This window comes from Hemibagrus wyckioides, linkage group LG21 (genome assembly GCF_019097595.1).
Source record: "Hemibagrus wyckioides isolate EC202008001 linkage group LG21, SWU_Hwy_1.0, whole genome shotgun sequence".
In the NCBI taxonomy this organism is placed as follows: Eukaryota; Metazoa; Chordata; class Actinopteri; order Siluriformes; family Bagridae; genus Hemibagrus; species Hemibagrus wyckioides.
In genome coordinates this window covers 4,564,102-4,577,542 of record NC_080730.1, presented here as the reverse complement: position 1 = coordinate 4,577,542, position 13,441 = coordinate 4,564,102, and the positions used below count along the sequence as shown (strand labels likewise).

General features: G+C 36.8%; 1 protein-coding gene across 5 annotated transcripts in view; it reads right to left on the bottom strand.

The window, feature by feature from the left end:
• arhgef10la (Rho guanine nucleotide exchange factor (GEF) 10-like a) overlaps positions 1–13,441 on the bottom strand; it is a 170,483-nt gene that overhangs the window by 24,857 nt on the left and 132,185 nt on the right. For all 5 annotated transcript variants that reach the window (XM_058373473.1, XM_058373476.1, XM_058373475.1 and 2 more), the window contains 3 exons: positions 11,960–12,046; positions 3,043–3,257; positions 943–1,100 (listed from right to left, as the gene is read on the bottom strand). In XM_058373473.1, coding sequence (XP_058229456.1) covers positions 943–1,100; positions 3,043–3,257; positions 11,960–12,046 — 460 coding nt within the window. The remainder of the gene's footprint in view (positions 1–942; positions 1,101–3,042; positions 3,258–11,959; positions 12,047–13,441) is intronic.

Below are 13,441 nucleotides of genomic sequence, written 5' to 3'. Positions count from 1 at the left end.
TGTGTGAAGAGGTCTATTTGACCTTGGCACAAAGCCCTATCTTTGGTGGAAACCCAATATAGCTTATCTCCCTGAGAACACCTTCTGCACTGTAAAGCATGGTGGTGGTAGCGTCATGCTGAGAAATACCTTTGGCTTCATGGATGCTTTTTTTTAACTTCTTACATTTCTAGCATTTGGCAGATGCCCTTATCTGGAGAGACTTTTTATCTTATTTTTTATACAACTGATGGTTAAGGGCCTTGCTCAGGGGCCTAGAGGTGGCAGCTTGATGGACTTGGGATTTGAACCTTCTGATCAGCAGTCCAATGCCTTAACCTCTAACTACCATTGGAGTTCTATATTCTTTCCATTATATAATAATGGCTTAACTGCTCAGTTGGATATTTAAAGTTTAGGATTTGTTCTGCTTTAAAAAAAGAACAAGTGTATTTAGAGTACAGTGATGGGAGATGGCACACGTTTCGGCTTCATGCAACTAATTACACCACCTCTGATCCAACTGGTTGCACCCGATACTTATGCAAGCTAACATTTCTGTTGTCATGTTTTTAATTTGTAAATAATTTCTCAAAGTATATAGATTTCCTCCAAATTTCTGTATTAATGGCTATTTTGTATAAGCTCATTACATTTAATTCCAATTAAAGCCCATATCACTTCTTCTACCAAGCATAGAACATTTAAAGGGGGGGGGGTGAATACTTACACAAGCCACCATATCTTTTTTCATCTAAATGCATATTTATACTAGAGTTTTATATTTTTCTCTTTGAAAATGTGTGTTTTATGCACCACTTGGAAATTAAGATTCTGACAGGTTCAAAAAAAAAAAAAAAAAAAAAGCACTGGGACACAGAAGTGAACGCTGCATACACATGGGCAGCCTTTGAAAAATTCAGATCTGATAGAATCCTGCTCTGAATCTTATGTAACACGTACCTCCAGGCGCTCTCTCATAGATGAGCAACGTGCCGTCCCGCAGGCCTGCAAACAGGAAGTTAGAAGCATGTTTGAGACACAGGACAGGAGAACCCACAGTATTCCGGACGTCCAGAAGACACTGAGCTGATGTATCCATGCTCCCGTAGACCAGAATACTGCAGAAAATCAAACATATCAGAGAATAACAAACATATTAATATAATTATTGCCTGATCAGTATTATGGGTGAATTAATTAATTAATTAATTAATCTATTTATTTATTTATCTGATTGTTTGTTTACTACTCATATTTTGACTTACAACTTTCTTTTTATGTTAAATCTTTTAATTTTCTTTGTTTTAAATATTTTGATAATATTAATTATAATTATATACATTTCTTTACATTTTTTATCTAAAGATATTTGATCTAAAAATATTTATTTATCCAGTTTTACATATTTATCTATAGTCTGTATGTTCATATATAAGAATTGGGATATGTGTACAATTCTTTTTTAACTTATTATTTTATTTTATTTTATTTTTTATTGGAAAAAAGAATTTCATTCAGCAGCAAAAATTGTGGTTGTATCATGTTCCTGGCACAGCAACAACTCATTGCAAAAGTAAATTAATTAATAAATTAATAATAATAATAAGAAGAAGAAGAAGAAGAAGAAGAAGAAGAGGGAGAAGAAGAAGAAGAAGAAGAAGAAGAAGGAGAAGAAGAAGAAGAAGAAGAAGAAGAAGGAGAAGAAGAAGAAGAAGAAGAAGAAGAAGAAGAAGAATATCATCTTGGATTTAATATGAATATTTTTCCCTGTGTTCAGCTCTTTGGTATTTGATGTTATGTTAGGGTGATAGTTTGGACAAAAGAATGTATTTTTAATGTTTAAAAAAATCAAGCAGAGGTTCTAAGCTTTTGGAGAATTACACACGATTTCTCCTAGGTCTCTATCGATTAAGTTAAGGCATCTTCACCAGGATTTTAACTTTGCTAAACTTCGCTTTGCTTTTTAAACTCAACTAAAGCCCTTTAAGCCGTGTTAAAAGAGACTTCAGGTGATAAAACCTACGAAATGATGCTACTTTATCCAGCAATGCAATAAGGAGAAAATTGTTCGATTCAGGACTTGGCAATAGACCCAAGAATCGTATTAAAGCATAGCTCACTTTTCACTGTGCAGAAATACAAACTGTTATTTTACACTGTGAATCATTATCAAACATTTTTATAATTCAACTTCTGTAAGTGCTTTATCCTTGTCAAGGACTTGGTGGATCTGGATCCAAGGAATGCTTGCTGTGAGGTGGGAATGCAAGTCCATTGTGAGGCTCTTCACACACATTCACACCTAAGGGCAATTTGATGTAGCTAACCCATCTACTGACATGTTTCTGGGTGTTGAACCTGGAGAAAATCCACATGGACACATGAAGAACAGACGAAACTCCACACAGAATGTACCTCAAGCTCAGGAGTCAACACCACTCAAAATCTTTTTTATTTTACATCCAGTTTTTACCAGTTGGGGGTTGGAGCATTGATCAGCCTCTTAACACAGGCCAGTTCACTTTATTGAAATTACCCGTGTGTAGTTCATGCCTCCGAGGTTGCCAGATCTTTCTCAGGTAACAGCTTTTGAGATAAGATTTTTCAATAGTCATTAATATGACATTAAGCCAAAATAGGGAGATATAAATTGTCAAGTGAAGGAGCAAAGCACATAGTTTTCCTTTGCTGTCAAATGTAATAAAATAATACAGTCTAAATATGGCTCTTAGTGAATAGGCAGCCAATTCTGTAGTCAGTGGATTTATATGGATCTTGAGTACCTTCAGAAATGCAAAATTAAGATTTCTGTCTGACTTATTCACATCTAGGGTCAGTGTGATGTAGCTAATCCACCTACTGGCATGTTTTTTTGATGTTAAACCTGAATGAAATCCACACAGAGGCATGGAGAACAAACGAAGCTCCACACAGATTAACCAGAGCTCAGGATTGAACCAAGAAGCCTTGACACCACTCAAAAATTTCATGCCTCAGCTTTCACCAGTTCCTATCTGGAGCAACGATCAACCTCTTATAACCCTACACCAATCACGCTACCTGCCATCATCCAGGCCGACGCAGACGGTGTTTCCTGCTGCTGCTGCGGTGTTCTGAAGAGCAGCCCTGGCGTCATCAGGATGACTAGGCTCAGACACGAACTCCAAACAGTGAACAGGAGCTCGCACCTGAAAGCTCTTCACTGAGCGTGGAGTAGTTCGGTTCAGGGAGAAAATCTCCACATGACCCGGTGTACAATCCCCACCACTCGCTACCTGCAAGAGAAATAAAGCAGAGATATCAGTGAAGGAGACAGCTGCTTAAGGACAACTTATTTTGCATGTCCAAAGCAGTGCTCGGGTAGGAGAAAGATAGAAGAGAGAAAGAAGCACACCAGGAGAATACAAAGCATACAAAAACATCCAGAAGAGGTCTGAAGCATGCTAGAGTGTCTAGGTCGGTTTGCTATAAAAGATTTCTCAGGAGATGGACTAGTGAGAGACACAGGCTCCTCTTCATTCATTTTCATTCATTCATTGTTCTATTCTGGTCAGGGTCGTGGTAGATCCAGAGCCTAGACTGGTAACACTGGGACTGAGGTGAGAACACATCCTTGTTGGATGCCAGGCTAACAATGAACACTATACACACACTTTCACACACTCATTCACACCTAGGAGTCTAGCCAGTCCACATCCTGGCAGGTTGGAAACCCAGACGGACACGGCAGAACCCTAAACTCAGGATTAAACAAAAGCTAATGGACAAATTTTATATACAATATTAATGGTGAGGTCATGTTCTTTAGGATGAGGAGGATTACTGAGAATTTGAGGAGGACTTCAACCATTTTTCCATTACTTTTTTCATTATCACTCATACTCACTATACTTGTTATAATCACTGATGGTTGTACTGTACTGATATCAGACTCTGACTCTGAATAGCTTTGTACTCTAAATGCAATATGGACGCTTGGACGACATGCATTGTTTACACTGCTTAACCCTTTTGACCAGTAAACTGGAGTTCCAGTCTGCTGGTGAAATGAAAATCGACTTATCTGATGTTTTCCATCAGTATAAAGACATTCGCACATATAAACAAAGAAACAGTATAAACCAATAAATTCGCAAGTTTCATGTCCGATATAAAATGAGTCAGGCTTTCAGTGTGTTTTAGACTGAAAAAATAGATCTGTTATATATAGCACTTGTGGCATGTTGGGGGAGGGGGGTGGTAGCTTACTGGTTAATGTTTTGGGTTACTGATCAGAAGGTTGCAAGTTTGAATCCCAGGTCCACCTAGCTGTCATTGCTGGACCCCTGAGCAAGGCCCTTAACCCTCAATTGTATAAAATGAGATTAAAAAACAATGTAAATCCCTCTGGATTTAGGGCACCTGCCAAGAATATAGCCTCTCAGAGAGCAGAAATGGGTTTGACATCACCATTTATTTTGAAAATACAAACATTTGGATGAAAAACCATTTGTTTGTTTTTTGGGGAACTTTTCTATGAATATATTGCCCCTTGTAGACTAGATAAAAACAGAAATATTTATAAAAAACTATAAATTCCAAAAGCTCTGAGTGTCTACTTTCATATGAGCTTCATAATAAGCAGCACTGTGGATGGAGGGAGAATGACAAAAACATGCTGAACATAAACACAACAAAACAGGTAGAAATTCCTTTTTTTTTTTTTTTTCCTGTGTTGAATATCTCCCACTATGCCACTTTACATTGTTTACAGCTCTCAGTTGTATCCTATATTATTATGATGCTTATCAGACATACAGTGCCATAAATAGTATTATGTAACACGACGGTTAACATAGAACACTGCATGAGGTCATATTTATATGACCTTAGCCCTCAGCGGGCGAAGGATTTAAGTTCAAAAGTCCTGTAAATATTTACACGGGGAAAAGTTCCTTATATTCAGAATGGAGTTATAAAGGTCAGTTCAGTCAGTTTAGGGTCTGTTAAAATTAGTAAGTAGTTTATGCCTCCGAGGTTGCCAGATCCTTTATCTGAGAGCTTGAGATAAGGTTTACTTATCTCAATAGATAGATAGATAGATAGATAGATAGATAGATAGATAGATAGATAGATAGATAGATAGATAGATAGATAGATAGAAAATATGGACTGAATTTGCAGAGCATGTTTTTCCTTTGCTGTCAAATGTAATAAAATACAACAAGAAAGAGACAATTTACTTAATATTACATTTCTAAATATGGAAGTACATAATATGAAGCCAATTTAGTAGTCAGTGGATTTTAGATGGCGCTTGGGTACCAGCAGAAATGTAAAAATCAAGATATATGGCAGTAAAAAGGACAATTACTGTGAGGGAGGAAAAAGCAAATCTAGAATATAATGTAATAACTGCTTTTTTTTAAAGGTGGTGGATAAAGGAGATTATAAAAGGGAAGGAAACTTTGCTAGTCATTACTGTACTGAAGATCATGGTACTGTCTGTTCTAGTCAGAGGTATAATCAGGGCGATTCTGTATCTATTATGTTTGACCAATCAATGCTCTGCATTATTTCTAGTTCCCATGGACACCAGGCAAGAAGGTGAACCAAATGGTGATGGAAATAATGACAAAATGTGGGATCATACATTTGCTACTGTGCTGTACTTTCAGATATAAAGAGACATCTATAGCTCTATTTGAAATGAATCGTTTCTGCTTTATTCTCCTGCTTGCCATGCTCGACTCAGACTGCCTTGATCAAATTTCCACTTTTTCTCTTTGCCACGTTTTTTTTTTTTTTTTTTGACTGTCAGCAATTTCAATTTCAATGCTGAGAGTAAACTGTGTCTGATGCATTCAGAGATTCCTCTCAATAACTTCAAAAAAAAAAGTAGCATTTGAAATCGAGAGGTCTTTTTATTGCTTGAGTGGAAAGGGATTGTTGACGGTTTTGGTGTTTCTTTTAGACTGATGATTTAAATCAAGTGGAAGAACATGATCTGGTTGGTTGGTTGGATCTAGGTTAAACAAAGCGAGCTAGCGATGATTGTTTAAGAGGCTGATGTCTATCAATAGCTTGATGATCAAACTGTTAGCATTGAGCAATGCATTATATCCCAAAAACAATGAAGGGGAAGCTATTTCACATACACATACTTCCAACACACAAAGTATGATAAACAGAAACGCTGAAAAGCTTCCACAAAAACTAAACCTATAGATATGTTATCAGTCCTTTGGTGTAATTTGTTTTTCCCTAAACAGTGCCAAGTCTTAAATGAAAGGCATTTTTGAAGGCCAAAAGAGTAAATAATCTTTTCATTTCAGCTGTATTTCTCAGTCATTTCTGATGACATGTTATAGAAGTTTCTGAAAAATATGAGCTCAAATCAAACCTATGGCTAAGCCTGTAACTGATCACTGCATGAAGATACAGTCTGGGCTAGAAAGAAATCAGCCCCAGCTTTTGATATTCATCCTATTCGGTGTAGTTTTTCTTATGACCACTGGTGGTGCTGTTGTGCTCAATCAATTCTTAAAAAGGTCTAAAATAATACAATAATAGTTATATAGTTGAAAGATTAGCCATGCTAGTCCACTTACAATAAAAGAGTATGGACAGAGGAAGACTTCTAGAAATTGTACTTCATTCAAATTCCATCTCCTTCAGCAAATTTCTCCAGCTGTACAATCCCAGGCTCCCACCAAAAGCATACTTGGAAAGGGGTTGAGTAATAAATTAATAATCCACTCTAAAGAAACAGAGGGTTTTGCTTTTATCAATACTCCCTTGTGGCACCTTGTTCATTAATAATTCATTCCCAATGCAGCGGAGACGCTCACAGTTACAAACTAACTGAACTCATTGGCAATCCCAGCGTGCCTTCTCACAAATTGGCTCATCCGTCGATGCTTAACCCTAAATCCACCAATTACCAAAAGCTGTCAATGAGCTGCAAGTTCAAAAGCTCGAAAAGAACCAAAGTGCCAAGTGTAATATTCACAAAACGGCACGGAGGCAGAAACGAGGAAGATGTTTCTGGACAGCGGCGATTAATCCGCTCTCTAAAAGAGAGCTGCGAGGCCTAAATATAGCATTTCAGCCACAGAAAACTTGCCACAGAAAATAACCGTCCCATCATTTGTTTGATTTGTAACACAGCTACAGGATGTGTAGCTAAAGGCTTATGCACTTGATAGAGAGACAAAAAGCTAATAATGGCCTGCAGCAGCGGCTGCACGAGATAGTGTAGACTTATCTCTTAGTCCAAATCCCTAAAAACAACCCCATTCCCATGTTAGCACTGCTTATCCTCTCTTGGATTCAATCCAATTCCTCCTAGAATCCAGCGAGATGGACAAACTCATCAGTACTTGTTTAGAGGAAGAGATATCTGGAATCATGCCCCGGATTCGTCTCTGTTTCTCAGCCAGGAAGCTGTGAAAGCTTCCCGTTAAGCCAATGCACTGTCAGAATTAATAAGGCTATATTTGTGGAAGAAAGTAAGGAGGAGCAGAACAGGACATCTGAGCGGTATTTTATCTCCTACCCCTAATGGTTATAATGCCACCATACCTGATTTGGGATGTTTTCTAATCAGGATAAACATCTCACCAAAGATGAATGACTTTTCCATGTCCCAAAAATCCTTAATAAAAACCAACCTTCCTAATTTCTGACAGAGGATTCCTAATTGTTTTTTATTTATATATTTCAGCTTTAGTTTTTTTATTGGGTTTTTTGGAAGCCTTAAAAAAAAAAAAGCATGAATGCATATAAAAATCCGCCAGCTATTGAGGAGTAAATAAACTTTTGACGCAGTGAGCTGTATTTCCACAAGATATACTCACTACAACTGACAAATGATACTTGCATACAGAGCTACCAGAGCTGGAGGAGAGTAAAAAGTCAGTAAACAGTAAAAAAAAAAAAAAGAAAGAAAAAAAAAGGTAACACATTACATTTTCAATATAGTCCTAAATCTTGTCTAGCTCAGGGAAACTATGAACTGTTTCCACATTGACATTTTCACTGTTGATCTAATGCTCAAACTGTTTGCACTGAGGTTGCAAAAAGAACAAACAGCATTTTTAATCACGTTTCTTTTCCATTAATTAAAATTAGATTTGACATTTGATTATATATGCATATTTTTAAAATGACTGACTTTTTTTCTGTTATGGTTGAAAATTTCATCCATTCTCAGCCAATATTTATTTATTTATTTATTTATTTTTATTTTATTTTTTAATTAATTAATTAATTTATTCATTTATTTTTTATTTTATTTTATTTATTTATTTATTTTTAAGTCCCACATGGCTTTTCCATTCACAAGAATTCTCACGCTCCTCAAATTCACGAAGATTGCAGTTAGAGACGGACTATTATTTATCTTAGCATAATTGGACGGAACAATTTAAATCAAAGTAATGTCAAATAAATTTGTCTCATGGTAAACATCTAAACTATTCCTTTGTCCAACGATCGATCAACAAAGCCTGTTTGAGTCTATAAAGTGAGCGGAGGGTGAAAGCTGCAGATCTCAGTAGACAAGGTGTTGTACTCGCGGAAAAATCAATATTTTAATTAGTAGCAGGTGCTGAGAGGCTACAAAGCTAGAGAGAGAAAGACAAATAAGAGGAGGGGAGGAAGGACGCCTGACTCACTGACTTATAAGCCATGTCATTAATTTGATCAAAGCCAGAAGAAAAATCCCATGAGGCTATTTCGTGTGGCGTGATTAGCGTCGCTTCTCATTGAGGAGGCATGACGTGAAGGCTTATCCTCCCTCCGGTTTTCTGCATTTATCCAACTAGCGTGAAAAATCCAAATAAATGACACCTGCCATGAACTAAATGTTGAATCGATTGGACCAAAAACAGGTGCAAGGCATTTTTACTGCTAGCATGATGAAATTCATGACTGATTTCAAATTGTAGTTTGGGATAAACAGGTTATACAACATCATTGACATCATTTTTTAACTTTTGGTTCCAGCATTTTACACTATGATCAGGTACAAAAGTGATAAAAGAGCAAAATGTCGATATTTTGTTCCAAATGTAACACAGAAGCATCACAAGCATACTGTCAGCCAAAACAAGTCAAGATGCAGTTATAACATTTTTTAACAACGCTAAATTTGTCTTTGTAATTAGACTAGGAGGTACTTATCGTCTGATAGAAGGGAGGTATTCGTGTATGTATGTATTTTTGACAAAGATTAGCTAAAGTAAATGTGTCCAATCATTCTAGGGCTTGTAACAAGACGTAACTTTTTTTCTTTTTTTTTAAGGGTTAAATATTTTCAAACCTACACTGGATATTGATTTTTTTTCTTCTTTTTTTTAAACAATTTTTTTCTGACAAAAAAGTAGTTTATATAAGTAGTAAATTTGAAGTAATTAAAAAAAATTTATTAATTGATTAATTAATTCAATTTAAATATTGTAACCATTTAGATTCATTTAAAAAAAAAGTCATTTATTTTAGTTCCTAAAATAAAGTTTTAGTTTCAAAATAAAATCTGCCAAAAAATTGCCCCAATAACCGACTTTGGCCCTTTCTTTAATCCGTCACCTTTTTAACCATCTTGTACTTCATCTAAACATTAAAACAAGCTTTCCTGAGTCACCAAATCAGACAAAAAAAGCCCCATGAAGTCATTTCTCTTTCAGATTCACTCCTGAGTCTTGGCCAGAATATCCCCAGTAATTCAGAATATCCCCAAATACAATTAACTCAAACACACAGATAAGAGCATCCTTTTGTGTCCAGGGGGACTGATTGGATTTGTCCAGCTGCTGTGGACTTTAGGATTATGTGATAAACCGAACAAAACTGGAGAGCAAAGTGTCTGTGGAGCATGCGAAACTTCTAAAAGTGATATTACTTGGTTATTATATATAGAGGAAAGCGGTGGGCGGTTGCATATTGATTGCTTTATGGATCCTGAGATGATTTTTTAGAAGCAGGAACTACTGTTATTAGAGATATTACTGTTATTTTGACCTTCTATCTTGTTTTGATTCTTTTTTTATTATTCCAATAAAGCAATCTTTTGCTGCACAACATATTACAACGCAAGTCTTACACTGTAGCAGTAACTTGTGTTATTTCAGGTACACATCCTCTCTATGATACAAACGAACGATGAACACACAGCGAACTTGTCATAACACATCCATAAGGTTGTTAAAATTCATTATGAATGCATAGTGCTATTCAGCGAAATATAGCTTTAGTAACTAATCTAACAGATACTTTCTGTCTGAAAATGACTACTTCCTGTAGCTTTTACCTTAAAAACATTACAGAAAAATAATTCAGCTACAGGCCCAACAGTGGCAGCTTGGTGGACCTGGGATCCAAACTCACGACCTTCTTGTCAGTACTCCCACACCTTAACCACTATGCTGTTTAGCAACTGACACTAGCGGCTGCAGTCTCCTTGTTAGTGTGCCCGCCTCCCACACTTGGGTTCGAGACCCGCTCAGAGCGGGTGCAAGTAGGACCTGTGGGGGTTTACACTGGTGCCGTGAGCTGGATGGGACTGAGATTTAGGGGGTTTAATGGAGGCCAGCGGTAGGTGCTGTCCAGGTAAACCTCACCCCCCTGATCTCAAGAAGCGCGCTAGTGGCTGCAGTCTTTAGCCTCCTTGTTAATGCGCCTGACCTCCCATGCCAGAGACCCGCTCGGAGCAGGTGCGAGTAAGACCCGCGGGGGTTATGCTACCACATCCCAATGTCTAATGAATGTAATATAATACATTGCACTAACCTGTAAATGATGGAACATTCAGGAATAAAAAAATCTACAGCTCTAATACAAAAAAAAATGTAAATGCAATGATCACCAAGGGGGTCCATGGAGATATTTTTACATTTAAAGGGCTCCCTGGTTGTAAAGTTTCAAGAACCTTTGTTACAGATGCCCTTATGATGACATAAATATACATATATATATATGTATATATCTCATAAGTAAATCCCACCAAATTGCTGTGGCCAACATGTCTGGGGATGAAGTTTAAAATTAAGTTTTAAACTCCACTTATTTCCTTGTAACCGTCTGGATTATGCATAGCATATGGGATATAGTAATAACAATACAATCAAGTCACATCCTCTCATCTTCATAGCAGCTCTGTGGTCTTGGCATCGAGCATGCTCTGTAAGAGCCGACATTTTCATATCTGTCTTCTTTTTTTTTTTCCAACATTCTTTCATCCCGAACTTGCACAGTGTGAGCCGAACATTTTTGTCTCTCCATCGACAGTAGCCTCTTATCTTAGCCATGAAAAATTTCTTTTTCCATTCATGTCTAAATGGATGCGATGCGATTTCTTACAGGAGAAGCAACACTTTGCTTAGTCTTAGCTTACTTTTGTGCTATAGCATACTAGCTTCTCTTACCAGTTTTAGCTATGTACCACAAACAAGTATCCAGGATATAATAGCATGCCAGTTAGAGTACAGAAATGAATGTATATTATTATTAAATAAAATAAAGACCTTATATATGGCTGTTATTTGTGAACATACCTTGTTTAATGTATGACTGCTTCGTGTTAATATTTTACATAACATTTTTACAGACACTATTCGATAGATAGATAGATAGATAGATAGATAGATAGATAGATAGATAGACAGACAGACAGACAGACAGACAGACAGACAGATAGATAGATAGATAGATAGATAATTATTTCCGTCTTCAAATGTTCATATCCACTTGCAGTGAGCAAATGTCTTCATTTTACATAACCCATAATAGAAAGAAAGAAAGAAAGAAAGAAAGAAAGAAAGAAAGAAAGAAAGAAAGAAAGAAAGAAAGAAAGAAAGAAACATTTCAAACTTCCAATTTTCAACTATCCAGTTGTGGTGAGTAAATATTCTTTGTTTTATATCATTCATGACAGACAGACAGACAGACAGACAGACAGACAGACAGATAGATAGATAGATGCTTTAATTCAACTTACCCAGAGGTATCCCTGAGGAAGCGACATGCTGGCTGCAGAGAAACCAAGCAGAGCACACTGGACTGGATTGTGCAGCGCAGCTTCTAACTAAAAAAAGAGAAAGAAAAAGATATTTTCAATGTTATTTTAAAACTACATTCCGAGCAGCATGTCTGTGTGCATTCCTGAAGGAATCCTTCATCCAAAAAATAAGCGGTATTCATAAGGCTACATTACAGCTACATAAGCAGTTATAAACCTACTTCAGCTGTAATACTGTATGTGTCACGTCTGATGTCAAGCATACTGAGGACAATGCTGTATTATGGCACCTTTCAGACTGACTTACATTAGAGCATAAGTTATAACCTCTTTATGAAGTGACATAGCCCACCAAGTTAGGGTTCATAGGGGGAAAAAAAGAACAACACTTCCAAAAACTGTTCAGTGTCTTCTGACATTACTTCCTACTTTGTGCCTACTTCTGGCATTCGCCATCTTGAATTTACCTGCTTATAACACTGTCATGTACAGGTAGTGACTGACACTGACAGTCATATCATTGTAATTACATGTTATTATTCATATCTAGCTATACAGATTTTCTACTACTCTTAATGAAAGTGATCTTCGACTTATCACAAGCACAATGGTTATAATCTTTACATACTGATGTCAATCATATCACAACCTTATGTCAAGAAGAAGCTATGTCACCTGACATAGGTTGACGTAGCAGTTATGATTGTTTGAGGTCAAAATTTGCAGCATGTGATGCCTGCTGTAACTCACACAGGTGTGTCTATGCAAGTTTATGGCTGTGCTTGTGTATGATGGGCTTATGTAGGTTTTGTGTAGCTTTATAAACACTTCCTCAGATTTTAGTTAAATTAAAGTGGAAATGTATTTAAAAAATAAAATGCCCTACAAATCCATCTGGAAAATGCATTTGATCCAACACATCTTAATACATTGGCGGTATTGACATTTTTTTTTTTTTTTGCATCATCTGATACGATGCCAGTCTCTCTAAGGCTTCATGTTGTGCTATAAATAATAATTTCCCCTGCGATAAAAGCAAATCCCCTTTAGTATAGCGAACACTGCCTTTCCCCTTCTCCCACCAAAAGCCTGAAGTGAAGAACAGGCTCCAATTTCTACATGTTTAGCATGTGCAGTCCTTTTTAAAAATAAAAACATGAATAAAAATAGTTATTTGTTCCAGCACTCCTGAAGACATTCCCATTTGGAGAAGGTAGTGGCTAGTGGTAAGCCTGAGAGCTTTTCACAGCAGCTAAACACACAGCGCTAATAAAACCGACAATGAAAGGTAGGCCAAAGCGCTCTCCTGCTGCAAAAAGTGTCCAGATTTCTGGAAGACTAAGGTCTAAACATTGTTTATGTACTTTGCAGGAGTGAGTCACTGAAATCTGGGACATTTTGAATGTCCTTGGTGCTGATATGGTTTCAGATCTTTGGAGCACAAAGCATTGTGGGCAACAT